Source organism: Lepisma saccharinum, chromosome 29 (genome assembly GCF_977018435.1).
Source record: "Lepisma saccharinum chromosome 29, izLepSacc3.1, whole genome shotgun sequence".
Classification (NCBI taxonomy): domain Eukaryota; kingdom Metazoa; phylum Arthropoda; class Insecta; order Zygentoma; family Lepismatidae; genus Lepisma; species Lepisma saccharinum.
In genome coordinates, this window is record NC_139257.1 from 14,191,416 (window position 1) to 14,218,721 (window position 27,306).

General features: G+C 38.9%; 1 protein-coding gene and 1 non-coding gene across 2 annotated transcripts in view; one reads left to right on the plus strand and one right to left on the minus strand.

Moving 5' to 3' along the window:
* The window catches only part of prd1 (pleckstrin homology domain-containing protein pruning defect 1), a 77,697-nt gene that overhangs the window by 8,517 nt on the left and 41,874 nt on the right, over positions 1-27,306 (minus strand). Inside the window, exons 7-11 of the mRNA XM_083114927.1 lie at positions 17,101-17,322; positions 14,534-14,691; positions 11,685-11,907; positions 8,343-8,519; positions 6,091-6,210 (exon numbers count right to left, since the gene is read on the minus strand). Coding sequence (XP_082971053.1) covers positions 6,091-6,210; positions 8,343-8,519; positions 11,685-11,907; positions 14,534-14,691; positions 17,101-17,322 — 900 coding nt within the window. The remainder of the gene's footprint in view (positions 1-6,090; positions 6,211-8,342; positions 8,520-11,684; positions 11,908-14,533; positions 14,692-17,100; positions 17,323-27,306) is intronic.
* On the plus strand, positions 8,004-8,074 carry TRNAT-GGU (transfer RNA threonine (anticodon GGU)). The gene has a single exon. It is a non-coding gene; the product is annotated as a tRNA-Thr (tRNA).

The window sequence follows — 27,306 nt, forward strand, 5'->3', positions numbered from 1 at the left end:
GAGTACTTTAAGAAGTACAGTGGGATCCATGAGTATTACCATGCAAATTGTCCATCACGATCTTCATGCGCTTTATTTGACCCAATAAGAGATTCAAGAATTAAAAGAAAACTCAAAACAAGCTGTTGACAATTTCTGCAGCAGCATACATAAAAATTCATTGCTTAAAAACACACAGGATGCAAGAGAAAAATTAATGAAAATAGTCATGGACAATTTGCAGAGCAATACTAGAGGATCCCACTGTAGGTTGAGAAACTATGCACTGGGTGAAATCTCAGGAGACAAGTTGTTACGCTTCCACAGGAGACTCGAACCAGCGTGTGTCCCATAGCCCAAGCCCAAAGCCTGCTGCCTTAGACTATGTACATGGCCACGGTGCGGGATACATCATGAACACAGCATAGATATTTATTGGGATGGACCAGCAAAATTTACCAATACCCGATAAAAAGGTTACTATTATTAAAAAGCGCAAATTGAAAATGTATTTGTATTTGGTTTCAGAGTATTATGGGATAGATCTTTTTTTTTCACTTTTACATATAATAATGTAATGAAAAGAACATGTTCACAACATGCAACCATTAGGGGTCCAGGGGAAATGCCCGATTTTTTAAATTTCCTGAAAACTATGACTTTCGTCCAAATTTGGTCCATCCAGCATCCATAGGGCCGACATTTGAAACAAAATTCCAGAATTTTGTTTCCATAAGTTGGATTTCCATCACACTCACCTACACATTATTATATCCATTTTTCCTATTTGTTAGCACCAGAAACAGCTTGTATTATGTCGAATTCTGAATTTGTATTTAAGATTCCCTCAACTTTTTGCTAAGCACACGCTCCCCCCCCCCACCTGGAAAATGGATATTACCATAAACTTACATATTACACACATATATTTCATTTCAATCACAGTAATTTATTTTAATAATTGCAAAGATGTTGCAGGAACATGATAACTTCAATCTGAATAAGTATTTTTTGAGGGGGCGGCACTAGTATGGGGGAAATATGTCTTCTTTGCCCCCCTGGAAAAAATTACCATGCTTGCCCCTCCCTGGAAAAAATCATGTAAACGTCCATGAGCATGACAACATGATGAAGAAGTGTGTATTACTCACTATTGAATATAAAATAAATACGTAAATAGTATTAAAACTTTTCAAACTTACATGAGTGAGTATATGTTAATCCGGATGACGTTTCAGAGGTAAATACTTCCTCCTTCTTCAGGTCTAACTAGTAATCTAGACACCGGACATGGTGTCACGTGAAATAGTGTTAAATAGTGATATGGTTGAAGGAATCAATAAAAAAACACTTAAAAATCCTAGTTTTAAAATCGTAAAAATCCCTTTCCAGGTAAAACATTCTAAAAAATACTCATATTTGGAGATGGATAGGATTGCAAGGAAAGCGAGGAGAATTGTAGGGAAGGAAATGATTAATATTGCTGATAGGGACGTTAAAAAGGAGGACAGAATGGGGGGACATGCTTTGTCGGTATTCCATACTATACAGGAATCTCTGAAAAAATAGAAAAAACAATGAAAGGATACGGTGTGAAATGTGGAATGAAAGCATTGAAAAATGTTTTACGGAATATAAGAAAGGTGGAAGGGGGATCGAAGAAGACCCTGAAGAACAGAAAGGCGTCTACAAAATTATATGTGAATGCGGGAGGGAACATGTAGGACAAACGGGAAGGAGTATGCGAGTCCGATGGGGTGAGCATGATAAAGATATCAGAGAAGGGGTTCCAAAAACTGGCCTCGCGGAACACATTATTGAGAGCAAGCATAGAATTATAAAAAAGGAAGTAATTAGGAAAAGTAGTAATAAATTGGACCGGAACATATATATGAAGCAGCATATATATGCACAGGAAGTAGCAATAAACTCAATAGGGACGATGATAATTTGGAAGAGGGGTGGATACATTTCCTTTGAAAATGGGATAACTCCGATAAAAATTACGCTAAGTTGGGTTTTCATGTCACTGCTGAAGTTTTGAGAGTTGTAGGGGAAGAACGTGAATTCTCATTGGATTGGTGACGTTGCGGTTGAGGGGAATCTCCAACTCTGCGCGTGTAGACCATTACCCACATGCTTCACCTTACTGCTGGACGGGAGTTACTCAGCTGCCATGTGGGCACCTGGTTTTTAGTCTTTTAGTTTTGAATATGAGTATTTTTAAGAATGTTTTACCTGGATAGGGATTTTTACGATTTTAAAACTAGGATTTTTAAGTGTTTTTTACAGATTCCTTCAACCATATTCCTATGTAACACTATTTCACGTGACACCATGTCCGGTGTCTAGATATCTAGTTAGACCTGAAGAAGGAGGAAGTATTTACCTCTGAAACGTCGTCCGGATTAACATATACTCACTCACGTAAGTTTGAAAAGTTTTAATACTATTAACGTATTTATTTTGTTATGAGCATGACAATATCTAATATGTTCACATTTTGTTCCAATGACAGTTTCTTTTCAATTGTAACAACAAATACATGCACATGAACAATACATTTTTGGGGGTATTTCTGCATTGCCACACGTTTGTTAGGCTTAAGCAGGCAAAAATTAGTAGCAAGTGGCATTTCGGAAGATGAAACATACAAACTCCATGTAGTTTGACAAAAGTTTGTTTTAAGTCTGAGACTAGACCTACAGTATAAATTAGTACCACTCAGTATGAAACAAAAGTAGAGAGTATATTTTATGGAAGAAATTACCTTAGAACAATACAGGGTGTGTCAAAAGTCAGGAACCATAGTGTTATTCACTTCAGCATATATTGTCTATATGATATGCTCAATATGTTGACCTCCTTCAGCAAGGCACAGTCCAGACGACGCTCCCAGTTCTTCAGGAAACTGAGGATTGTGGGAGGCGGTATTTGTGCGGCACATTCCGTTATCCTCACTTGCAGATGGTGTACGTCGTGAATCTGGGTGGAATAAACCATTGCCTTCAGGTGACCCCATAGGTAGTAATTCACTGATGTGAGGACAGGGGACCTCATGGGCCACTCAACGGGGCCTCGCCGATCTATCCACCTCCCAGAAACTGGTCATCCAGCCACTGATGTACGATTAATCCATTAGTCCTGTGGTTCCGGACTTTTGACTCACCTTGTATATAAGTTGAATTCTCCTATTGCCATGAAGAATTGCAACTTTCCACAACCTTGTCCATACTCAATCCATAACTTATGGTTGTGCGAATTACTCACTTTTTCAAATTACTACGTATTCTCAAAAATACAAAACTTCTTGTACTTACGTTTAGGTGATTATCTATTTTTTCCGAACTAGGTTCCGAACCTAGTTTGGAAAAAATAAAGTACTCACCTAAACGTAAGTACAAGAAGTTTTGTATTTTTAAATATTTTTGAGATTACGTATTAATTTCATACTCAATCATTTGTGAACTTACAGTTGCCTTATAGATTCTAACATTCTAACACAATGGACACACAAAAAGACTTCAAAATGGTAACTTAGGTTAAGAAAGGCCTCTGTATAATGCCAGATACTTTGTGTTCACAGGAAGTCCATGGTTCCTTTCTTCATTGGTGAGCCACTTGTTCATAAAATCCACTGGTAGTATGAACCTGTCAGTTTACTCCTCAAAGATCTACCTTTGTAAATGCATGGTGCTGACACAATTCACAACAAAAGGTCAAATACCGTATTTACGTGCGTATAATGCGCACTCTCGTTTCTGATGGGGAAAAGTGACAAAAAAATTTATCTCATGTATAATGTGCAGTGTAATCCAGGTTCAAGTAATTGCTTTCTTAGTTGTAGGTCGTAAAGCTGTTTCTATGCCGATCAAGAATGAATGACATCACACCTATGCAATGAGTCAGTCACCTGTTGCTATGTGGCCCAAGATGAGAATATCCTCTTGTGAAAACAATAAGTCACCAACCCAAGGCACCTCCCCCTCTTCCTCCACTGTCTTTAGCATCCCAAAGATTTCACTCTTTAACCACCTTATTTATTCAGTAATAGGAAAAGATATCAAAATTTCGTTATGGATTTGCAGTACTCAGGAAGTTATTTTCTGTTATTTCTCACCCAACAAATACCACTGATACACATCCCATGTGATGGGAGATGCATGCTCAAAGTTGGCCAGAACGGCACTGCTTTTCTTGTGTCACAGAACATTATACAGGGTGATTCTTTATGTAGTTTACAACTTCAATAACTTATAATTATTTATTGGAACCACATACAGACTTGGTTTATATGTCATTATGCAGCAAAACACTTCAAGTTTTTTATTAGAAATCTGTTATGGTTCAATGTGTGCACCGTTGGTCATCCTGGACACATCCCAACGAAAGTCAATTTCCTGCCAAACATTAACCAGCATTTCAGGGGTAACATTAGCGATGGCTGTTGTGATGCGATCTTGAAGATCATGAAGATTATGAGGTAGGGGAGGGGTGTAAACCCTATCTTTCACAAACCCCCACAAAAACAGTGGTCTGAGGGATACCAGTTTCGCGTGATGCACGCCGTGTAGATTTTCGAGGACTGCGGACAAAACTCTCCCTAACAGCTTTCACTACATCGTCAGCCACGGGTGAACGCCCTGGAGCCTTGTGTATCGCACAGAACAACCTGTTTCGATAAATGTCTGGTGCCATTTGTACACTGTTGGTCTGCTGGGCGGGTCCTTGCCGTATTCTGTGCGAAACTTTCCCTGTACACTCGTTCCTGACTTGGTTTCTTCGAACCAGAACACGCACTTAGCTCTTTCCGCACCAGTGAAAGTCGCCATTTTCAACGATAGACCGGTGGCGCCGCATGTGATCAACTCTGCAAACACACACTACGTGAGTCAAAACTTGAAGTGTTTTGCTGCATAATGACATATAAACCAAGCCTCTATGTGGTTCCAATAAATAATTATAATTTATTGAAATTGTAAACTACATAAAGAATCACCCTGTATTACAAAGTGAAAAATCGTGGGAAATGGCCTTTAAACTTATATGAGTGGTTTTGCTCATTTTCTCTTTATTTTTTCTAAAAAAAAACATTCAAAATATATATAACACCATTAAGCCTTGTTTCCATGATATAAAAAACTAAATATGCTGACCAAGGCAGAAATTTATTTTATTATAAAACCTAAACTAAATGTAACGTTTCAACCTTCTAGCAAAGTCTTCATCAGACTATGTACCAAGTACAAATGTAACAAGGTACAAGAACAGGATGATACATATTCACAAAAATACTCCCCTCCAGACTATTAGAAAGTTGTTCTGGAACATTCTAGCAGGTGGCTTCATTTTGTGATGAGGTTATTTCAACTGCTTTCACATTAGTGTCGCCATCTTCAATGGAATACTGTTGCCATATTCAGAAACTACAGAATTCAAGCTTTACAACAATATATAACATGATAGGGTTCCGTACACATGAAAAAAATATTCCATGCATAATACGCACCAAAGTTTTTGGGTGCAAAAATTTGGGAAAAAAGTGTGCGTTATACATGAATAAATACGGTATTTGTAAATATTTGAGAAGAAAAAATGGACCCCTTTATACAGGAATAAACTTAATACTCTGTACAGGTATGTGCTATTAGAAGGCATATGTTTATTTTGTGTAATAAGTGCAGTTTTTAAATCCAATTTAGGGTTATGTCCATAATTTTAAAACCAAAAATGTCATTTTATATACTGCTTTTGATCTGCTTTTTCACCGCTACAACAGTGAAATTTTATTTTATTTACCACCTTTGAACTCAAAATTGAGTGTTTCTGTACCGAAATTTTGTTTTTTTTATTTACGAAAAATATGTGTGTCTAATAATCTTGAAATGTGTCTCCAATGCGGAATGAATCCTTTGATTACAAAGCAACACAATTGGCCAATACGCATCGAAAGGGTCATTGTTGGAGATAAAACATGGAACTCTACGCACAGACCAGTGAAGTGCAGAGAGTGGTAGCTCACTTGCATAAAAGAAATGTACACAACCAATGGGAACTGCAGTCAGCCTTGTTAGCTGTTTCAGTGCTAAGTACATGAGAAGAAACACTTACCTTGGTCAGATTATGCCATGTTTTCTGCAGCACACTGTAAAACAGTAGCATTTCTTCCGGACAAGGAAAGAAAACTATCCAGTCTCCACTAACTTCACATGCCTCCCTGCAGTCAAAATCCTGAAATAAAGAAAAGAAAAGAATAAATACCAAGGTCATGTGTGCACAAGAAGCAAGTAATCTGTATTGTAATTGCAAAAAATGTCAAATTTTAAAATAGTTTATCAGAGAAAATGTTAAGCTTTGACTTGCAGAAGGAGCAATATGATTTTTTTTGAGAAATGAAAATGCACGGCCATGAAATTAGGTGGGTGGCAAAAGTTTGTCCTGTTGCCACGTCGAAGAACAACCCTGTGTGTTCGGAGGTTTAAGAGAATGAAAGATCTCGTTGTAGAGTTGGTCTTTGTAATCCATGTGATACAAACTGACAGTATTTGCTCGAAAGGTCAGGGATGACACAAAAGTGCCCCGGAGAGAGGTCGGTCCGATGCTCGAACTAGGCAACGCAGCCCAGTTGACTTTACCACACAGTGTGCCAGAACCAGCGACTTTTGTTACGCTCTCGCTTTGCTTTTCCCATATGTTGCACCAGCACAATTCTGCCTAGCTGCCTATTTTTATGGTCTCTCAAACGTCATCATGAAAGTCACCAATTAGCTTAGCGACTCCGTAGGTCATTTTTAACATTTTATTTTTAACCCCCTCTCACCCCCCATGCTGATAGGTGATGAACTTAGAGTTGAACAGCATTCACAATGTCACTATTCATCTTAGCGACCCCAAAAACTATGGATTCCACACTAATACCAGTCATTTTAGATTATTTTTACATGTCACCCCTTCCCACCCCCACCCTTAGGGGTGCCATGCCAGGGGTGTCTTACCCTCACAGTATTTCTTTCCAGATTGCAAGTGATACGTGTACCAAGTTTGGTTGAAATGGCTTCAGGCGTTCGAGAGTTATGCTGGAACAAACACACACACACATACATCCATTTTTATATATATAAAATAAAAATAAATATAAAAAAAATAAGATAGATATACACTATCTCATCAAAAGTATCCGGACACCTATCAGAAACCATAACATGCTCCTCAGTACTGGACATTATGTGGGGTGGGTCCAACTTTTTCCTTGAGCACAGCCCCTAACCTCTCTGGAAGACTCACCACCAGGCATCTAAACATAATGGAGAAATGGCAGCCAGAACAGGTACTGATGTAAATTTCTGATTTGTCCCATAGGTGTTCCTATAGGGTTCAGATCTGGACTATGGAGAAGCCAATACATTCCAGGAACCCAATTATGACAGATGCTGGTATACGGTAGACAATGATCGTCACAGAACTGGTCCTACACCGTATGAAATACACAACTGGTGAAAATGCCCTTGAACCCTGTGTGTGCTACAAACAGCAGTTTTAAAGAGAGGGCCAGGACCTCAGTATAAATGATAAGATTAGGCATGTTTGCGTGGAAGTCTAAACAAAATACACGAGCAGTTTCATATGAGAAACGATAACATTTGATCTGAGTGATTGAGTAATTTTCTATCTTCCATTTTGTAGTAACAGTTTATGAATCAATTAGTAAGGCTATACGTAACTATAATTACTTTTCATCATGTAACTTTTGCAGGATAAATGGTAGTGCAACCACGGACAGAACTCTGACTACAAATAAAAATGTCTAATTTCTAATTGAGTCACAATACTGTTGCAAAAATTGATGAAAATGATGCATAATGTGTGTGCCTAATTTAAAGAACTGACATCTCTACGCTGGGAGGAACCAGGCACCGGCTATGTCTACAGTGTTTCAAAGGCAACAGATCCCGTTGTGGTAGCACTAGAAGAGACGATTCCACACAGGTAAAACAGCGACAGCAAAAATCAGGCGATGCCAGGCCGGCTCGGTAGTTCAGTGGTAGAGCAATGGCACGGTATGCCAGAGACCCGGGTTCGAGTCCTGGTCGAGCCTGCATTTTTCGCTTAAAAATCTACATAAAGTGTTACGTGTATGACATTTCTTCTTTCTCTTTTCCATATTTAATTGCATTTTGCGACAGTGAATTGTAATCATGTATAATTTATTCTTGCATTTACATGCATTTTTCATGTTTATTCTGTGCAAATACTAAAGTACTACATGAAAAATAATATGGTATTTCCTGCAATTATGCTTTCACTGGTCACTGATTATACATCTTTTTGTTCCAACTTTCCTTCGGATCTTCCAAACTACTTACCAGAGTGCACCAACTGTCCTCCATCGTGCACACATTGAAGGAAGTGATGTCAGTGATTGGAGCACAAGACAATATCTGCACGCACTCTTTCTGAACCTCTTCACGGCACGTAAGAACATGTTTTGAAGTGACAACTAGGCTGCATGGCACAACTTCACACACATCCACCTCGTACATCTGAAAGGAAATATAATCACTATTAAAATGACAGAATTACTCTATCCATCATTTATTTCTAAACCAGAATATGTATTACTGCAACAACAAAAGTCTCTCTAGGGGTGTAAGGGGTGCTCCTTCCACATAGTGCACTCAACAGTCAACCTCACTTCCACGTAGTACACCCTGGACTGCAGACTAACGAGGTTCTGGCGACTGGCCCCATGGCCAGTATAATTTTGTTTGTGTTGTCCTGTGTTTTGTCCTTATTTGTGCTGAGTGCTCCTTTACAGCCTCAGCTTTTAACGAAAGTCAGAAGATTTTAATATTTTATGATTTTAGTTCTGCAACGTTAGAGTTGTTATGTGTAACGATAAGGGGCTGGACCCCGTATTTTGTGACTGGTGCAAAATAGCCTTAGTGCTGACGCACCCAAAAATTTTAAATTCAAATCAAATCAAACAAAAGTCTCTCCATCTGTCCACCCTTCACACCCTTACCAATGCCTTTCGTGTTCATTTTAATATCTCATCTCATCTCTGCCTTCTGACAGATTTTCCAAGATCATTGACTCGTCTTTTTATCATTCTTAAGATTTCATTTTGAAAAACTCTAATTTATGTTTCTCTTTTAGTGTAACTACAAGAGTGTTGCACCAAGGGCTTTTTGCTTCAGCATTTAATAGTACACATGGACGACACTAGACTGCAAACAGAATTTAGAGCTTTTTCGCTCAAGCGCAAAACAATCAGTATACGCTCAAAGACATGCATTGTGAAGTGAATGACGCAGTGAAATTAAAACATAAGTCATCATCCCCATGTAAAAATGTAATTTAGTCTAGCTTACCAATACATAGCAATATATGAAAATGAATAGATGATTATGGGCTGAAACTACCAGGCCAGATTTTTACACATATATTTCTATGATTATTGTCGCATTGAAGTATTTCATTTTATACACTCAAGCGTGGGAGACTCAAAAGGGTATGATCAAGTGAAAATGGTCCCTTGCAGGACTCCAGTAACTACTCTCCATGCAAAAAAACCCTTTAACCCTTAAAGGATGGGCAGCAAGTATTTCCCTTAAGAAAGAAGCTTTTTCTCGTAGTATGTTACTTTTTTAACATGCTGTAACTTTGATAATGATCAGAGATACATGTTTTGAATTCTGCATGAATCTAGAGGTATGTAATTAACAATTAATAAAGTTTAATTTCATTGTTACTATTTGGGGGGCAAGGGGCGATGTCCGAAAAATTGTATTTTTTAAAAATATATATTTTCATTTGTTTCGACAACATCACCTCACTTCTTTCTCAATTTTGGTGTTTCAAAACACACTTTTGGCAATAGAAGTACAACCTTCCGACCTTCCTGGTGCCAAAAGCAGGGATGAGGGGAGAGGGAAGGGCAAGGCGGCAGGGAAAGAAAGTCAAAAGACTCCAGCTGCCAACAAAGTGTTGGAAATTCGAATTTCATGTAAAAAAAATAGTTACTTTCCCTTTTCTTCTTCTTCTTCCACTAACTGATTACAGAAATTTACATTTTTCTCATCAGGATTATAGCCCAAATATATTGAACAAAACGAGGTATCATTTATACCTCTAATAAAGTTCTTAGTTCCGGAAATATAAAATTTAATTTAGAAGCATGCAGAATTTCACATTTCCCGTTGAAAACATGCTTGGCGTTAGTGCATTTTTTTTTTTTCATTCGAAAGTATTAGCAATAAGTGCATAATTTTTCCACATCAATGGCAAACATACCAGGCATTATGTGGGTACCTTTGGAGATTCACGTCCTGGCGTAGCCTGCGTGGGGGTTAAATGAATTTCAAATTTCATGTAAAAAAAGTTCTACTTTCCCCTTTTTTAATTTCTCTTCTTCTGATTGATTATAGAAAAAAAATCCATCAGCATTATAGCCCAAAGTATACTGAACAAAACAAGGTATAATTTGTACCTCTAATGTTCTTAGGTCCTGGAAATATAAAATTTCATTTAGAAGCATGCAGAATTTCAAATTTCCCACTGGAAACACGCTCGGCTTTAGTGCAAACACCTGGAAAATCAGCATCGGCATCTAAGGGGGAAAGGAGGATCAAGACCTGCCAATTGACTTTTTATTGCTTTTCTTCAAGGTTTCTTCACTTTAATCAGGTTGATTTAAATCACAACAGTGATTTTTTTTTAAATCAGTGATTTAAATCATTTTAAAAATTAAGAAATGATTAATAATAGAATAATGTACATAAGCAATTTGTACATATCAGAACCACTTGTAATGAAAATACATTAATCTCATAATCATGCAATGGTGTTTATTAGGCTCGTATACTCTGAACATTTTCAGAGGAAAAGCATGCAAACAAAGTATATGTAATGATGGGGTGAAGCTCATACGAAAGGAGAATGCAATATGTAAATTTCAAACACACAAATTTCTGTTGTCAAAAATAGCAAATATTGTGTGTAGAAAAATATTAAAAAAATACTAATTATGTCAAATTGTAAATAGTGTCATTATGATTAAGCTCTAAATAAATATGGCAGCTGATAATATTTTGCTCGATACTCTTTCTTGAAGATAATCAGCAGATAGGAATAACTCTGAAGATAATCAGCAGATAGGAATAACTCTGAAGATAATCAGCAGATAGGAATAACTCTGAAGATAATCAGCAGATAGGAATAACTCTGAAGATAATCAGCAGATAGGAATAACTCTGAAGATAATCAGCAGATAGGAATAACTCTGAAGATAATCAGCAGATAGGAATAACTCTGAAGATAATCAGCAGATAGGAATAACTCTGAAGATAATCAGCAGATAGGAATAACTCTGAAGATAATCAGCAGATAGGAATAACTCTGAAGATAATCAGCAGATAGGAATAACTCTGAAGATAATCAGCAGATAGGAATAACTCTGAAGGTAATCAGCAGATAGGAATAACTCTGAAGATAATCAGCAGATAGGAATAACTCTGAAGATAATCAGCAGATAGGAATAACTCTGAAGGTTAGCCACCAGTTTATGTAGTGGACATTATAGGCTTGCATTTGAAAGTAGAACCTCCAGGGAAAATATCATAGCCACCAAGGTTGTAGTGTGGTTTATCATATGTACCTAGTGTGCTTATTTCTACTCTCAATCTGAAGAAAAGAATTTCACTCACCCCTGATGCAGCCTGAAGAATTGCCTGCAGCCACTCGGAAGTTTCGTAGTCATCTGCTGCAGCAAACTGCAGGTACGTTTTGTTCCTCAGAATTACTTCAAACATGTGAGGCCTGGCGGTGGCAACAATCCTTCTGCATCCTTCACAAGCTCCGTCCGTCAGAGCAATTATCTGCTGTGGGATCCGATCAACACTGTTCTTAAACCTGTACAGAACACCTGCCCTGAAAATAAAGACCACAAAACTTCAATTTCAACAACTTAAATTATTTGAGCATCGACTGCAATTAAAGCATCTGCTGAATTGAGACTGGTATGCAGGAGACTTGAGGTTCAATTTCCACAGAGAGTGGTCTCTGGTGGGACTTTTCCATTGATGCTCTTGCATAAGCAGCTCTGATGTTCACCCAGTCTCTCACTAAATGGTACCTGGGAAAGATGCAATGGATTTTAACCTTCCAATAGACACAGTTTAAATGCACATGGCACAACTTTTTTCAATTTAAATAAATACAATTTTGAGTTGTATTTCTTTGATATTTGTTCTAATCCTGGTTGTTTTATATTTTCTAAATACGTTGTTACATTTTGTAATTCCTGTTAAGACATGAAAAGTAGTACGAATAAAACATATTAAGCACAGTGCAGAAACATCAGTCACACTCATGTTTTCTTCTCCACTTGGATAATGCACCAACTCGCACATCTGAATTGTGATTGACTTTTTACAGGTTAAGAACATCAAAGTGCTCCTCCACCCAACCTACACACCTGATCTTGTCCCCAGCGATTTCTGGATGTTTCCCAATCCAAAGGATTCAGTGTTGGGCAGATATGTTGCATCCATAAATGCCCTGGAAAGTGCCAGTGTCTCATACACATCCCTGAAAAGGACTTCTCTGATGCCTTTGATAACTGGGAAAGAAGATGGTAACGGTGTGTAGACTTAGACAGGGATTACACTCAAAAGTGGCTGAAGGGTATTCCAAACCTAACAACTTTGGAAGATTTGGAAAATGGTACAGACTTCTGGTATGCACCTCATATATAGTTGTCATAAGTACATATCCTAATACAATGTGGTTTCTTTGGAAACTTTGGTCATGGCTCTATACTGTCACTCGGATGTAATTTTCCTGGCAAACATTTGATTTGCTATATTTTAGTTTGATTTTTGTGCCACTTTTGGCTAATTTGCAAAGATGGGGATGAGTGATGATATGATGAAATTGAGGAATGGACACTCACAAACATCCATGCCAGGGCCGGGAGTCAAACCCAGGACCCCTGGCGTCATAGCACGATGTGCTAACCACTCCGCCACGGGGGCCGACTCCTGGCAAGCATAAAAGACTGGGTGTTAGATATGTCATGAACCGCGGTAGCTCAGTCATTAGGGCATCTGACTACCATGTGAGAGACTCGGGATCGATCCCCGCAGGGGAGGACAGGGATATTTTTCAGCTGTTCAAGCAGCTCTAGCACCTAGCCAGTGTCGCATAAAGTGGGTACCTGGGGTATAAAGGTGGCCAGGGGCATGGTGCTGATCACCACCCCCAACTTCGGTCGTGACCAAGAAAGTGTGGGGACCTAACTCCACACCCTCCATACACCATCATGGCACGGTGCAAAGCACAGGGGAGCACTTTACCTTTATTCTTTTTATATTTTGTTAGATACAAGGAAAATGAAGAGATACGAGGTGTGGCTAGAAAAAAACCGGACTGTTGCTACAGAATCTTTTATTGGTTATTTTGTACAATACGAACATTATCCCCTTCAAAGTACTCCCCTGAACTATCGGTACACCGCTCCATACGAATCTTCCATTGCTGAAAGCAGTGCTGGAAATAATTTTCTGAAACCATGTTCATGACCTCCGTCGCTTTTGTTTTCACAGATTCTATGTTCGTAAATCTAGTTCCTTTCAGTGCTGATTTGATCTTTGGGAATAAAAAAAAAAAGTCGCACAGAGTGATATCCAGCGAATAGGGTGGATGTTCTAACACTGGGATCCCATGCTTGGCAAAAAAAGCCTTGACTGACAATACCATGTGGACAGGAACATTGTCCTGATGAAGAATCCATGACTTGCTTTTCCATAAATCAGGTCGACATCTTCTTACTCACTCACGAAGGGTCGTCAGCACCGTAAAATAATGTTGGTTGTTTTGCAATAGCTCGAAAACTTAAACTACGATCTTTTCAAATCAATTCACCGACATTTGCAATGTTTGATTCCATTTTTGACGTGCAAGGCCGTCCAGGACGCGAGTCGTCCGTGATCACTTCTCATCCCTTTGAAACCTTTGAAACCACTCAAACACTTGCGTGCGAGATAAACACTCATCTCCGTATACTTCCTTCAACAAACCATAAGTTTATGTGGCGGATTTTCCGAGTTTCATAAGAAACTTCAAATTGATTAGCTGTTCCACTTTCACACTTAACATTTTTCCGACGGAGCACACACATACGGTTCACTTCGTCCACAAGCTACAGCAGAACTGAACACCGCACACTCTGGAAAATCACACAGTGGATAGACAGGATATCACGTTATACACTCATGCACCGCTTGACCTTGACGCGCTTGTCGTTTGTCGACAGCAACATCAATCCAGTTTTTTTCTAGCCACACCTCGTAAATTGCACATTTGTAGTAAAGAAAGTACAGATATGACACGAACGAACCACTTAAAATAATCAAGTAAAAACCATCCAATCTGACTAAACTCCCTCCACCAGTGGTCGGTGCTTACTGGTAAGCTTTCAAACAAGGCATTCTGCTTTATAATAACAAGGATAATTTATTCTGCAAAGTCCCAGTGGTGCTGTAGTCGTACTTACTTAAGAATGAAGTAAAACGAGTCCCAGATGTCTCTCCCAGCTTCGGAGACGGAGCGGTGCATCAAATGTCCCTCCTTCACTGAGCCCAGTGGGGTGGCTGGTGGAGTAGACTGCGCATCCTGAATATGCACCAAGCAGTAGTGAAGGATCTCTTCATCCTAAGGGTGAAAAGGTCATTATTTTCCCATTCGATTTGTCAGTGTGAACTTTAAAATATGACAAGAACCATGGTACAACACACATTTGAGAAGAAATGTTTTCTGCATCCTTAGAGGAATTAGATGAAATCCATGTCCAGGCTGGAATTGAACCTCGAAACTTTAGTGAAAAGACTGCTCAAAACACTCGCCCAGCAAGGGGACTGTTCTGCTCTAAACAACATAATTAAAAATGAGCTAGCTACCTTGGTGGCCCAATTTATGATCTGGCCCCCAACAATTCCCAAATTATGATATCGTTTTATTTTGTTTAATCTAATCATCATGCATCCAATTATTCTAACTTGATTAAAGAGGGAAAAAAAGTGTGATATAAAATAAGAAAATTAAAAATTACCTAATTATGTGGGCTATTGAAAAGTTTTGCCTCTTATGCAATAACTCTGGCAACACTTCTCAGACACACGTAAAATTGGTGTAAGAATAATCGCTGATTCACTGACTGTTGCGACATCTAGCGGTGTTTGCCTGCAACATCACGCATGCGGACAATAGTCAGTAAAATGGCGACGTACATGGACGTGCAGTTGAAACAACGTGCTGTTATTGAATTCCTCACAGCAGAGAAGGTTGTGCACCTGTTGACATTCATCGACAAACGAGTGCCATCTATGGCGATGCCTGTGTGGATGTGAGTACCGTCAGGAGATGGGCAAGGAATCTGAAAGTCGACAATCCAGACACGACAAGCCTGCATGATCAGATCCGCAGTGGAGGACACATAACAGCCACGGATGCACCGCAACAAGCACGCTTGGACAAACTGAATCATGCCAATTGCCGTGTCAAAATGAAAGACATTGTCACAATGGTTGGGATTTCGCTTGAGCAAATGTATCACATATTCATGCTGTGCTTGGCTATAGGAAACTCCGTGCACAATTACTGCGAATTAGGCCTGGTAAGGATGCAAATCTTCAACATGACAATGCTCACCCACACACGAGTCGCCAAACACAGGATGCACTGCAGCTTCTCAAATTCCACGAGAGTTTACCCCACATGCTGTACAGCCCAGATCTCGCACCTTGTGATTTTTTTCAAGGCAGAAATAGCACTGAAGGGACAATGTTACACCAGTAATGCGGAGGTGCAAGCAGATGCGCATCGCTGGTACGAGGAGAAGATGCCTGATTTCTTCGCCAACGTGATGCAACAACTTGTCCGACGTTGGCATTTGTGTGTGAACAATGATGGTAACTACGTGGAAAAGTAGTGACACCTTGGTTGAGGACCTTACAAGCTTGTAGAAGATATATAGTTCATGTAAGTATCTTGCATATTATTGACGTTATTGCATAGGAGACAAAACTTTTCAAAACACCCTCGTATATAACTAACAATGCATTCCTAACTTGAGAATGATGAAAGAAAGCTTTAATGAATGGAAATATTTAGTAACGGGAAAATGGCCAATATATACAGGGTGTCCCAAAACAACTTCAATGTCATATAACAAGACATGTAATTCACTTAAGAAACAAAGTAAGTTTTATGTGACGAACCAACTCAAAAAGTTTTGTTCTGTAAGGTAATGAATAACTTCCTTGTCTTTCCAGGTGGCAGGAGCAACATAATTTGAGAAATGGAGTCTGGACAGGAAAAGGCGCAGTGTGTGGCACGGTTTATTGAAACCAAGTCAGACACCCAAGTCCAGAGAAATTTCAGAACGCAATACGGGAAACCACCACCCTCTCGGCCATCCATAAGAAAATGATACAGCAACTTCATGCAGACAGGCAGTGTGGATTTGAAGCACCATGTAGGCAGGCCAAAAACAAGTTTAGGAAATACGGAATGAATTGGACAGGCTTTCCAGCATTCACCGCAGAAGTATATTCGAAAGGCATCACAGGAGCTGCAAATCCCTCGTACGACAGTACACAGGGTACTCTGAAAGCACCTTCAGTTGGGTGTCTGACTTGGTTTCAATAAGCCAAGCCACACGCTGCGCCTTTTCCTGTGGAGACTCCATTTCTCAAATTATGTTGCTCCTGCCAGCTGGAAAGACAAGGAAGTTATTCATTACCTAACAGAACAAAAGTTTTTGAGTTGGTGCATCACACAAAACTTACTTTGTTTCTCTAAGTGAATTACAAGTCTCATTATATGACATTGAAGTTGTAAAGTACCTTTTGGGACAAGCGTTATTTCGGAAAATGAACGATATTTCACTTCATTAATATATATGTGACAAGATGGCTCTCATACATTTTGCGTTAGAAAAAAAGCAGTGCAGTGCAAAACAGTTTTCTTGCAAACTGAAAAAACAGTAAGAAAAGATTACAACTTATTAATGCAAGTTCCAATGTTATTTGCAGAAATGTGCAAAATGTTGGAAGAACTTGCCTTCAACCAAGAGTCTGTTGCAATCCATTTCTTAAGACACTTCATATCACTGAAAGAAAGGTTCCCAATAGCAGGGAGCTTGGGTTTTGAAACGCATCTCCTCATCACAATCTCCAGATGGATTAGAAATTCATTTGTAGCTTTGTAGCCTCCTGTTGTGATGTACACTCTCCTCTGGCTATCATACCCAACCAGCAAGCACAACTGCCAGTTCGGCCCAACCTGAAATAACATTCATCAGGTCATCAAAACACACTCAGTTCCATCATACATCACCCACAATTTATATTGATGTACATATAATATTTTACAGACCAGAATCCTGCATGACTGAATTGTCAACTTTCCTCCATTTGGTATGAGGCCTTAGGTTTGATCCCCAGTGGTAGCCCCAGCATTGTATGGGCAACTGGAGAATTACTTGAAAGGAAGAAGTGGTGGGCTTCAGACTAGAAAGCCAGATAGCACTGGCAAACGTAAGATCTTACTTGGATATAGCCATAGGAGTACAAAGGAGATTTGATTTGATTTGATTTAGTTTATTTTACTTCGCGTTTTGTGCCTCTTGGCTAATTTGCGAAGATGGGGATGAGTGATGAAATGATGAAATTGATGAATGGACATTCACAAACAACCAAGCCCGACTGGGATTCGAACCCGGGACCCTTGGCATTGCAGCGCGATGTGCTAACCACTCGGCCACAGGGTCGGGCAAGAGTACAAAGGAGAAAACTCAAAACAAGGATGTACCAGAAAAAAAATAACAGGGTAAAAGTACAGTACAGGGTGAATCAAAAGTCCCTTAACACCCCCCTATAAAATGTAAAGGAGTTAGACTGGGTACAAATGCTCCTCATAGAAACAGGTTAGACCTAGGGGGAACCATATTGGTGTGTTCCAAGCTGACATCCACCATATTGGTAGCCGCCATATTTAATTCAACTCATTTTTTTAAAATGGGAATGGGGCGATGTGATTTATCAAATCAGGCTAGAATTTCACGAGAAATGCAAAAGTCAAGGTTTTTTCGACGTATCTTTAACCAGTAAAAAGTTATGACCATATCTGACACTTACAAAACCTGCCCAATATGCTGTCCTTGTTCCTGAATGCACAATCATAGGTGTCTCTCCCAAGCACACAGGACATTTTGCAACGTAGCAGGTGTGATAGCCTTGCAAGAAGCAAGGTCTGAATGATTCATGGTTGACTAACACCACATTCTTGTAATAATCGACATTTCATATAGTTTGGGGACTTTGCAAATGAAGCCAGGACTGCTGTGGCCGTTTCTTCGTCAGTAGAAGTTCTGGGACGTTCTGATTGTCTCCTGGAACATTTGGAGTAATTGCGGAAGTGTCACATGAAACACTGTATTTCGTTTGGGGAGTTGTTGAATAAAAGCATTTGCAATGGCATGTGAACTTTTCTCCCCAGACAGCAGCACGATCTCTATGTGTTTTTCACACGTTAGAAGCATACTGACACGGTTTTCTCACACCTGGAAAATGAGACATTTGTTACAATCATGTATTTATAACTTTTTACTGGTTAAAGATATGTAAAAAACAAAAAAAACTTCATTCTTGTGATTTCTTATGAAATTCTACCCTAATTACATATATCACATCACCCCCTTCCGATTTAAAAATTTTGAGTTGAATTAAATATGGCGGACGTCCACTTCGAACACACCAATTTGGTTTCCCGTAGGTCTTACATGTTTCTATCATGAGCAATTGTACCCTGCCTAATTACATTTTATGGGGGATGTTAAGGGACTTTTGAATCACCCTCTATATCCACAAGGACTGCACATGAAAAAAGAACAGAAGATAATATTTGGGAGAATGTTTACGGAGGGTAGCAAGATTGCATAACAACCAAGCTATGAAAAAGAAATGAAGTGTATAATGATAGCAACAAAGGAAAATGGATACAAAGTAGGTGAAATCATTTGCATTGTAAGAAGCAGAAAATAAAATGAAGAGAGAAAAATAAAGAAAAAAGACGAAAAGGCTAAAATTAGACAAAAAGAGAAGAAATATGAGAGTGTGCCATACAGAAAGAAGATGGAGACACAGAAGAAGCATCTATGCAAACTATTGTTGTAAACGAAACAGTCTCATGGACATTTCTGTTATGTACACTTTCATTTACAACATCTCCCCTTCTCCGTATATGCATCTATCCATTACACATCCAGTAACAACTGCTCTAAGTTACTTCTGACCCATTGCAGAGGGGTGCACTTTACTGGACTTTGCTCTACGAGTGCACTATTTACGTTGCATTAGCCCACCCCCGCAGTTTATCACACAGAGGTCCTTATACATACAGCACTCACTCTCTGTGTATGCATCCATCTGGCTCTGGGTAACTGTGTAAAAAACTGTGTCAGAGCACGTAACGAGTCGGATCCCAGTATTTATACCTTCGACAAACTGGCCCACCCCAAACCGCCAGGGCAAAGGTCCTATTGTTACCTTTCAAACAGGAAAGCAGTTGAGGGAAAAAAACCTGTTGACTTCCACGGCTACCGGGCAAAAAGCAAGCTTGGCAAGAGCATTTACGAACATTCAAACTTTTACACAAGCGGAACAAGATCTCGCGAGAACGCAACAATTTTGCCACAACCACTGAATGCAATTTTTTCTATCGACGAGAGAACTGCTGCACCTAGATGGCAATACCCGTTCAATTCCAACACTAGGTGACGTCACCATTGCCATGACAACCGGCTAAAGTCTTCCGCAACCTGGCGACGTCTGCTCTTGGTTTGTTTATGCTTCGACGAACTCTTCATGTGCGTAGCGCCGAGCGGAGTATTATTTGAGTATTATCGTGTGCGTTCTGCTGGGAAATCGTTTAATTTAACAAGCAAATGAAAAATGTCAATATTCATTTGAAAATTAGGTGAAAACATCTGCACTCGTTGCACTTGGCCAGCCACCACTGCCAGACGGGAGAGCAGTATTCTATTATTGGGGAAATGAACGATTTGAAGTATAAGATGAGGGCTGAGATGTCACTAATTTCATTGAAATGATACAGTAAAGCTAACAGACACATGGCCTTTTTTGTGGTGTCTAAAATTTGTTCCTCAAATGTGAGCTTTTGGTTGAAAACAATCCCTAGGTCTTTGTGAGAGAATACTGCTTTGATGTTATTGCCAGATATGGATAAGATGACTTTAACAAGATCTTCTTGAGAGAAATAGTAATAGTAGTACCCTTTTCAGGGTGTAATGTAAGGTCCCATGTCAGACACCAGGAAGTAAATGTTGTTGTCATGTCATTCTGAAGAAGATCGAGTATCATCACAAGTGGAGATTACTCTCAAAATTCTAGTCATCTGCGAAAAGAAGGTAATTACTAGAGGGAGCTGTGATATGGTCGACAAGGTCATTTATGAATAAGGGAGAATTCACACCGAAGAACAGGGTTGGCCTGTTTAAAACAAAAGTGTTTTAAAAAACTTGTTTTAAATATTTAAAATAAAACAAATGTTTAAATTTTCAGACTTGTTTAAAACACATTTTGATACTTGGTGTTCGATAGTTTGTGGTTATTTGCGTGTTTTATAACTATGCCTTTCATTCAATGCATGTTATTCTGTTTATTGTGTATAGAAATCTGTTCAGTGGCTGAAAATGTATATTGAATTAACAAAGAAACACATAGTGATGAATACACGTGAGTCACGTTTAAAATACCTGGCTGTTTTTTTTTTTACTAAAAAGTAAAAAAAAAGGTAAAGTGCTCCCCTGTGCTTAGCACCACGCCATGAAGGCATATAGGGGGTGTGGGGGTAATTCCCCACACTTTCTTGATCCGGTCGTGAGTGGGGTGATGTGATCAGCATCACGCCCCTGACAGCCTTTACCCCCCAGGGTTTCCCCCAGGTACCCATGTTATTAGACGCTGGGTGGGTGCCGGGGCCGCTTCCATCGTTAGAAAAGTTCCCGGATTTGAACCGGCCGGAAATCGAACCTTCCCATTTAAAAATTTTGAGTTGAATTAAATATGGCGGACGTCCACTTCGAACACACCAATTTGGTTTCCCGTAGGTCTTACATGTTTCTATCATGAGCAATTGTACCCTGCCTAATTACATTTTATGGGGGATGTTAAGGGACTTTTGAATCACCCTCTATATCCACAAGGACTGCACATGAAAAAAGAACAGAAGATAATATTTGGGAGAATGTTTACGGAGGGTAGCAAGATTGCATAACAACCAAGCTATGAAAAAGAAATGAAGTGTATAATGATAGCAACAAAGGAAAATGGATACAAAGTAGGTGAAATCATTTGCATTGTAAGAAGCAGAAACGAAAATGAAGAGAGAAAAATAAAGAAAAAAGAAGAAAAGGCTAAAATTAGACAAAAAGAGAAGAAATATGAGAGTGTGCCATACAGAAAGAAGATGGAGACACAGAAGAAGCATCTATGCAAACTATTGTTGTAAACGAAACAGTCTCATGGACATTTCTGTTATGTACACTTTCATTTACAACATCTCCCCTTCTCCGTATATGCATCTATCCATTACACATCCAGTAACAACTGCTCTAAGTTACTTCTGACCCATTGCAGAGGGGTGCACTTTACTGGACTTTGCTCTACGAGTGCACTATTTACGTTGCATTAGCCCACCCCCGCAGTTTATCACACAGAGGTCCTTATACATACAGCACTCACTCTCTGTGTATGCATCCATCTGGATCTGAGTAACTGTGTAAAAAACTGTGTCAGAGCACGTAACGAGTCGGATCCCAGTATTTATACCTTCGACAAACTGGCCCACCCCAAACCGCCAGGGCAAAGGTCCTATTGTTACCTTTCAAACAGGAAAGCAGTTGAGGGAAAAAAAACCTGTTGACTTCCACGGCTACCGGGCAAAAAGCAAGCTTGGCAAGAGCATTTACAAACATTCAAACTTTTACATATATATTTTCATTTTCCAGCTCTGTGCGTTAAAACCACATAGCAGTATGCGCAGCCTTCAAACCACAAAAAAAAAAAAAAAAAAAAATCAAGAAATGGTTTACCAAGTACAAAGGACAGAAGGAGATTGATGAATTGACAATAGCAGGCGCATATGAAATATAATGTGGTGGATGAAGAAGCAAATACCTAGGAGAAAGAGAACTAATTGTTGTAGTCATTTTCTTTGTTAAAGACAGGGTTTTTAGCACAGCTAAAATTTGTACATTGTGCCTCCCAATAATTAGTGTTAAAGGAAGAAGAAAAATTCTTTAAAAAAAAAAATTACATATGGCACACCCCTGTGGCCTCTCACTAGTCCAAAGTGAATGAAAAAATGTATGTAGCGGTGGTGACAGACATGCAAAGTTTGGTTGAAATCAGACTGATACTTCTTGAGTAAAAATTAATAACATTATATAAAGCATGTTACGAGCTTCGGAACAATGTCCGGAATTTGGCTTCTAGAATGGATGCTGGCAGTCGCAGCTCATGGTCTGACTTTACGGGTGTGCACTTCAGCATCGCGTCCAAACGAAGTGTTCTTGCCCTTTTTTTTCATCAATAATGATGTTAAATGTATTGGTAACCCAAGTTATGAACACCTTTTACTGAAAAATGAGGCTATGGGAGAGTTTTATCCCATAAAAAATATTAACTTTTACAAATTTGAAATACCGCGGTGAATTTTCCATCGACCACGAAAAGAGCAGATAACCTGACGAAATCACTATAAACATAGAAATGCTGATGTACAATATTCAATATTATTGTCGATTTACGAAATATTTAGTGAAAACTTTTCCCCCTCGCTTCACTGATAAATGTGAACAAGAATAATTACATTTGCATACACGAAACAAGCAGGATCAGGCTACTACCCAGGTTGTCAAACAGGGGCATCCTCCTTGATTAGAGCCAAATCCTAAGCGTGAGTTTATTTTTTAGTCCACTTTATGCACAGAAAAGCAAATAGAGACAGACCATCTACAATTTAACGAGGGTTCCGAACCACTATGTGCCTCCACCGTCTGCATGGCTATTTGTTTTAAAAAGAGTTGGATTTATGATGACAATAATTAATTGATGCTACTGCTGAATAACTTAATAAGTATATTGCAAAATCATTTAAGCTAAGATTTTATTGTTGTTTTGATGTCATTATTCATTCATTCATTGTTTTCTGCCTTAATTGGCAGGTTTTTCACTGCAATCTCCAGCTTTCCCTGTGCTCTGCCTTACGCTTCGTAATAGCATACGACCCAGTTAATTTAATATCATCCATAAGCTGATATCTCTTTCTTCCACGGACTTTTCTTCCTTCAACCATTCCCTCCAAGGCATCTCTTAGCAGGCAGTTTCTTCTTAGACAGTGCCTAACCAGTTTCTTTTCCTCTTCTTGATGGTCTCCAGTATAGATCTTTTTTCACCAACTCTTTTCAGTACGGCTTCGTTTCTTACTTTGTCCGTCCATTTTACACGCTCCATTTTTCGCCATGTCCACATTTCAAAAGCTTCGAGTCGTTTCTCTTCATTTCTTCTCAACGTCCAGGTTTCTGCACCATATAGTGCTACACTCCACACAAAACATTTCACTAATCTCTTCCTTAGACCTATGTCCATGGGTCCACAAAAAACATTTTTTCTTCTATTGAAAGCTTCTTTTGCTATTGCGATTGTCATTATGTAGGTATTAAATAAGCACATAACTAGAATAAACATGTTCTTTAACAGCATTATAGTATTTTTAAAATAAGGCTATTATTTTTAGTCATTAAAATCGTAAATATATAACATGGTTATGATTTATTTTGGAGGAAGGTGGAAAGTAGGGGAAACTAAAATTCCATCTCGTCCAGGTGAAAATTTTATCTTGAGGGACTGACCAAACCAACAAACGAAATCAAGAGAATAAATAAAAAATATTAAAGAAAATGACAGTACTCACTCAGTCCACACTACCCTTCTTTGTACTTCATAACTTGTCTTTCCCTTCCACCTTATTTGTCTTATTACTGCAGTCGCTGCATTCTTTGTACAAGTAGCTAACTTCCCTCCAAATATTCAACAACGTTAAATATTACATATCTGCTCTCGCTATGTACAGTTTCCCCTTTCATCATGCTCAATGCTCACTTTGCAATGAAAGAGGAACGAGCTTTTGATAGTGTAACAATTTTACCGCACAATAAAAAGAGCTGACTGATACATGCCCCGCTCCCCTTGTCATGCTCGGAACAGGGTGGGTGAAGATACCATAGAAATGTCCCTTTTCAAAAAAAAAATCCCTCGATTTACGGTGATGTGTGTGCTGCCTCTACTCGAATGGAATGGGATTGCAACACTGCTGTATCGTGAACACAGCACTAGCAGTGCGAGTTTAGTCCATAACAGTGAAACCTAGAAGAGCAAATCCCTTCTCTTTTCTTGCATGCTACGAACAGCGGCAAACGAGCAAACTGAGACTTGTGCGCAAAGCGAACGTATCTCAGCGGCAGACGCTGGTAAAGCGAAGGTGATGTGGCGATTGGGCTTCAGAACGTTTGATGTTTCGAAGGAGATAGTGTTCAGTGAATAAGTTTAATAAAAAATAATTGCATTGCAGATTTATTTGGGTGTGCACATGCAGATAGGCACAAGTCGCTATTGGATTCACCAAATTTGGAGGGAAGTACCACTCTATGAGGATATGTAATCCAAGTACTGCAACTTTGAAAAAAAAATGGAAATTTATTTATTTAAGAAAATTCCACATACAGCACAGGTGGCCATTTTACACTGAAATTGTCAACAATGAAAAAGCAATAATAATAATAATAATAATAATAATAATAAGCAAAAAATCATAATAATTAAAAATAATAAAATAACACAAAAATGAATAGCAAATTAACAAAAAATAAGTACAAGAAGGCACTATTTGATATTATTTACAAACATTTCCTCTAAAAGAAGACCGAAAGGCAAATTCGGAAGAAAATATATAGATACTTGATGAGGGATCATTGTATTGTGTGGCAAGTCCGTAAAAGAGAGATCTTTTTTTTAATTTCTAGTCTAGGTTTTACTGTGTAAATTAAGGTTGTGTTGCATGTTGTGCACATAGGTACTCGAAAGTGGAATTCCTCAATGAGTGTGTTGCAGCGGATTTTGGCATTGACAATTTTATATAAATAACTGAAATCTTTCTGCAAACGGCGCTGATATGCAGTCTGTAAGTTTACAAAAGACAAGAGATGCGGAGATAAAAAATTGCGTAATGAGGGAACCCTGTTACGAACTATAGCTAGGAGAAAGTGAAAGACTGAATCGATTGTAGAGAGCTGAGTGGGACATGACATGGACCAGACGGCAGTAGCGGCTCGTGCCTAAAATAACAGGTGAAGAAGTACATTTATAGGCAATGACAAACAAATAGTAAGTGTCAGTGGGCCCCCCCACAATTTAAAACGTCTTTTTTTGTCTTTATCCGTCCATCTGGAAAATTGTGTCTGCAACAAATTACACACTAAGTCATTTACTGGGTTCATTGTACAAACCACAGCTCAACACATGGAACACTACACACGATAGGAAACACGAAAAACACACGTTTAACAAGATCTCGCAAGAACGCAACAATTTTGCCAAAACCACTGAATGCAATGTTTTCTATCGACGAGAGAACTGCTGCACCTAGATGGCGACACCCGTTCATTTCCAACGCTAGGTGACGTCACCGTTGCCATGACAACCGGCTGAAGTCTTCCGCAACCTGGCGGCGGCTGCTCTTGGTTTGTTTATGCTTCGACGAACTCTTCACGTGCGTAGCGCCGAGCGGAGTATTATTTGAGTATTATCGTGTGCGTTCTGCTGGGAAATCGTTTAATTTAACAAGCAAATTAAAAATGTCAATATTAATTTGAAAATTAGGTGAAAACATCTGCACTTGTTGCACTTGGCCAGCCGCCACTGCCAGACGGGAGAGCAGTATTCTATTATTGGGGAAATGAACGATTTGAAGTATAAGATAAGGGCTGAGATGTCACTAATTTCATTGAAATGATACAGTAAACCTAACAGACACATGGCCTTTTTTGTGGTGTCTAAAATTTGTTCCTCAAATGTGAGCTTTTGGTTGAAAACAATCCCTAGGTCTTTGTGAGAGGATACTGCTTCGATGTTATTGCCAGATATGGATAAGATGACTTTAACAAGATCTTCTTGAGAGAAATAGTAAGAATAGTACCCTTTTCAGGGTGTAATGTAAGGTCCCATGTCAGACACCAGGAAGTAAATGTTGTTGTCATGTCATTCTGAAGAAGATCGAGTATCATTACAAGTGGAGATATCTCTCAAAATTCTAGTCATCTGCGAAAAGAAGGTAATTATTAGAGGGAGCTGTGATATGGTTGATAAGGTCGTTGACGAATAAGGGAGAATTCACACCGAAGCGACACGAGAATTTCACACCGAAGAGCAGAGTTGGCCTGTTTAAAACAAAAGTGTTTTAAAAAACTTGTTTTAAATGTTTAAATTTTCAGACTTGTTTAAAACACATTTTGATACTTGGTGTTTGATAGTTTGTGGTTATTTGCGTGTTTTATAACTATGCCTTTCATTCAATGCATGTTATTCTGTTTATTGTGTATAGAAATCAGTTCAGTGGCTGAAAATGTATATTGAATTAACAAAGAAACATATAGTGATGAATACCTGTGAGTCACATTTAAAACACCTGGCTGTTTTCTTACAGGTGTTTAAAATCTTTTAAAAATTGAATACGTCAAGCCAAACAAGTTGTTTTAAATGTATATTCATCCTTAAGGCAACAATATCCAGATAAGACAGGACGTGAGGTGATGAGCATGACGTCGGTGTTGACAGGTGTCGGTGAACGTTCCATTTATGCGGCGAAGAGTGTTTTTTTTTAAACTGGTAATATGGAAACATCAGGCAAGAAGAGGCCCCTTGCTAAAGGAAATCGTTCAAGAATGGTGGTGTTGGATGATTTCTCCAAGCGACTTATTTGCCAGAAAGTACACAAATTTTACCTTCGCAATGAACTTCCAATCTCAAAAAAACTGGCACAGGCAATAAAAAGTGAGAGTGATTTACCGCCAATGAGCGTTCGAACTGTGTGTCGGGTGTTGAATGATTTGGGTTTTGAGTTTAGTAGGAGGAAACGATCGTCTGTGTTGCTGGAAGGGGAATATATTGTTGTTTGGCGACACAAGTA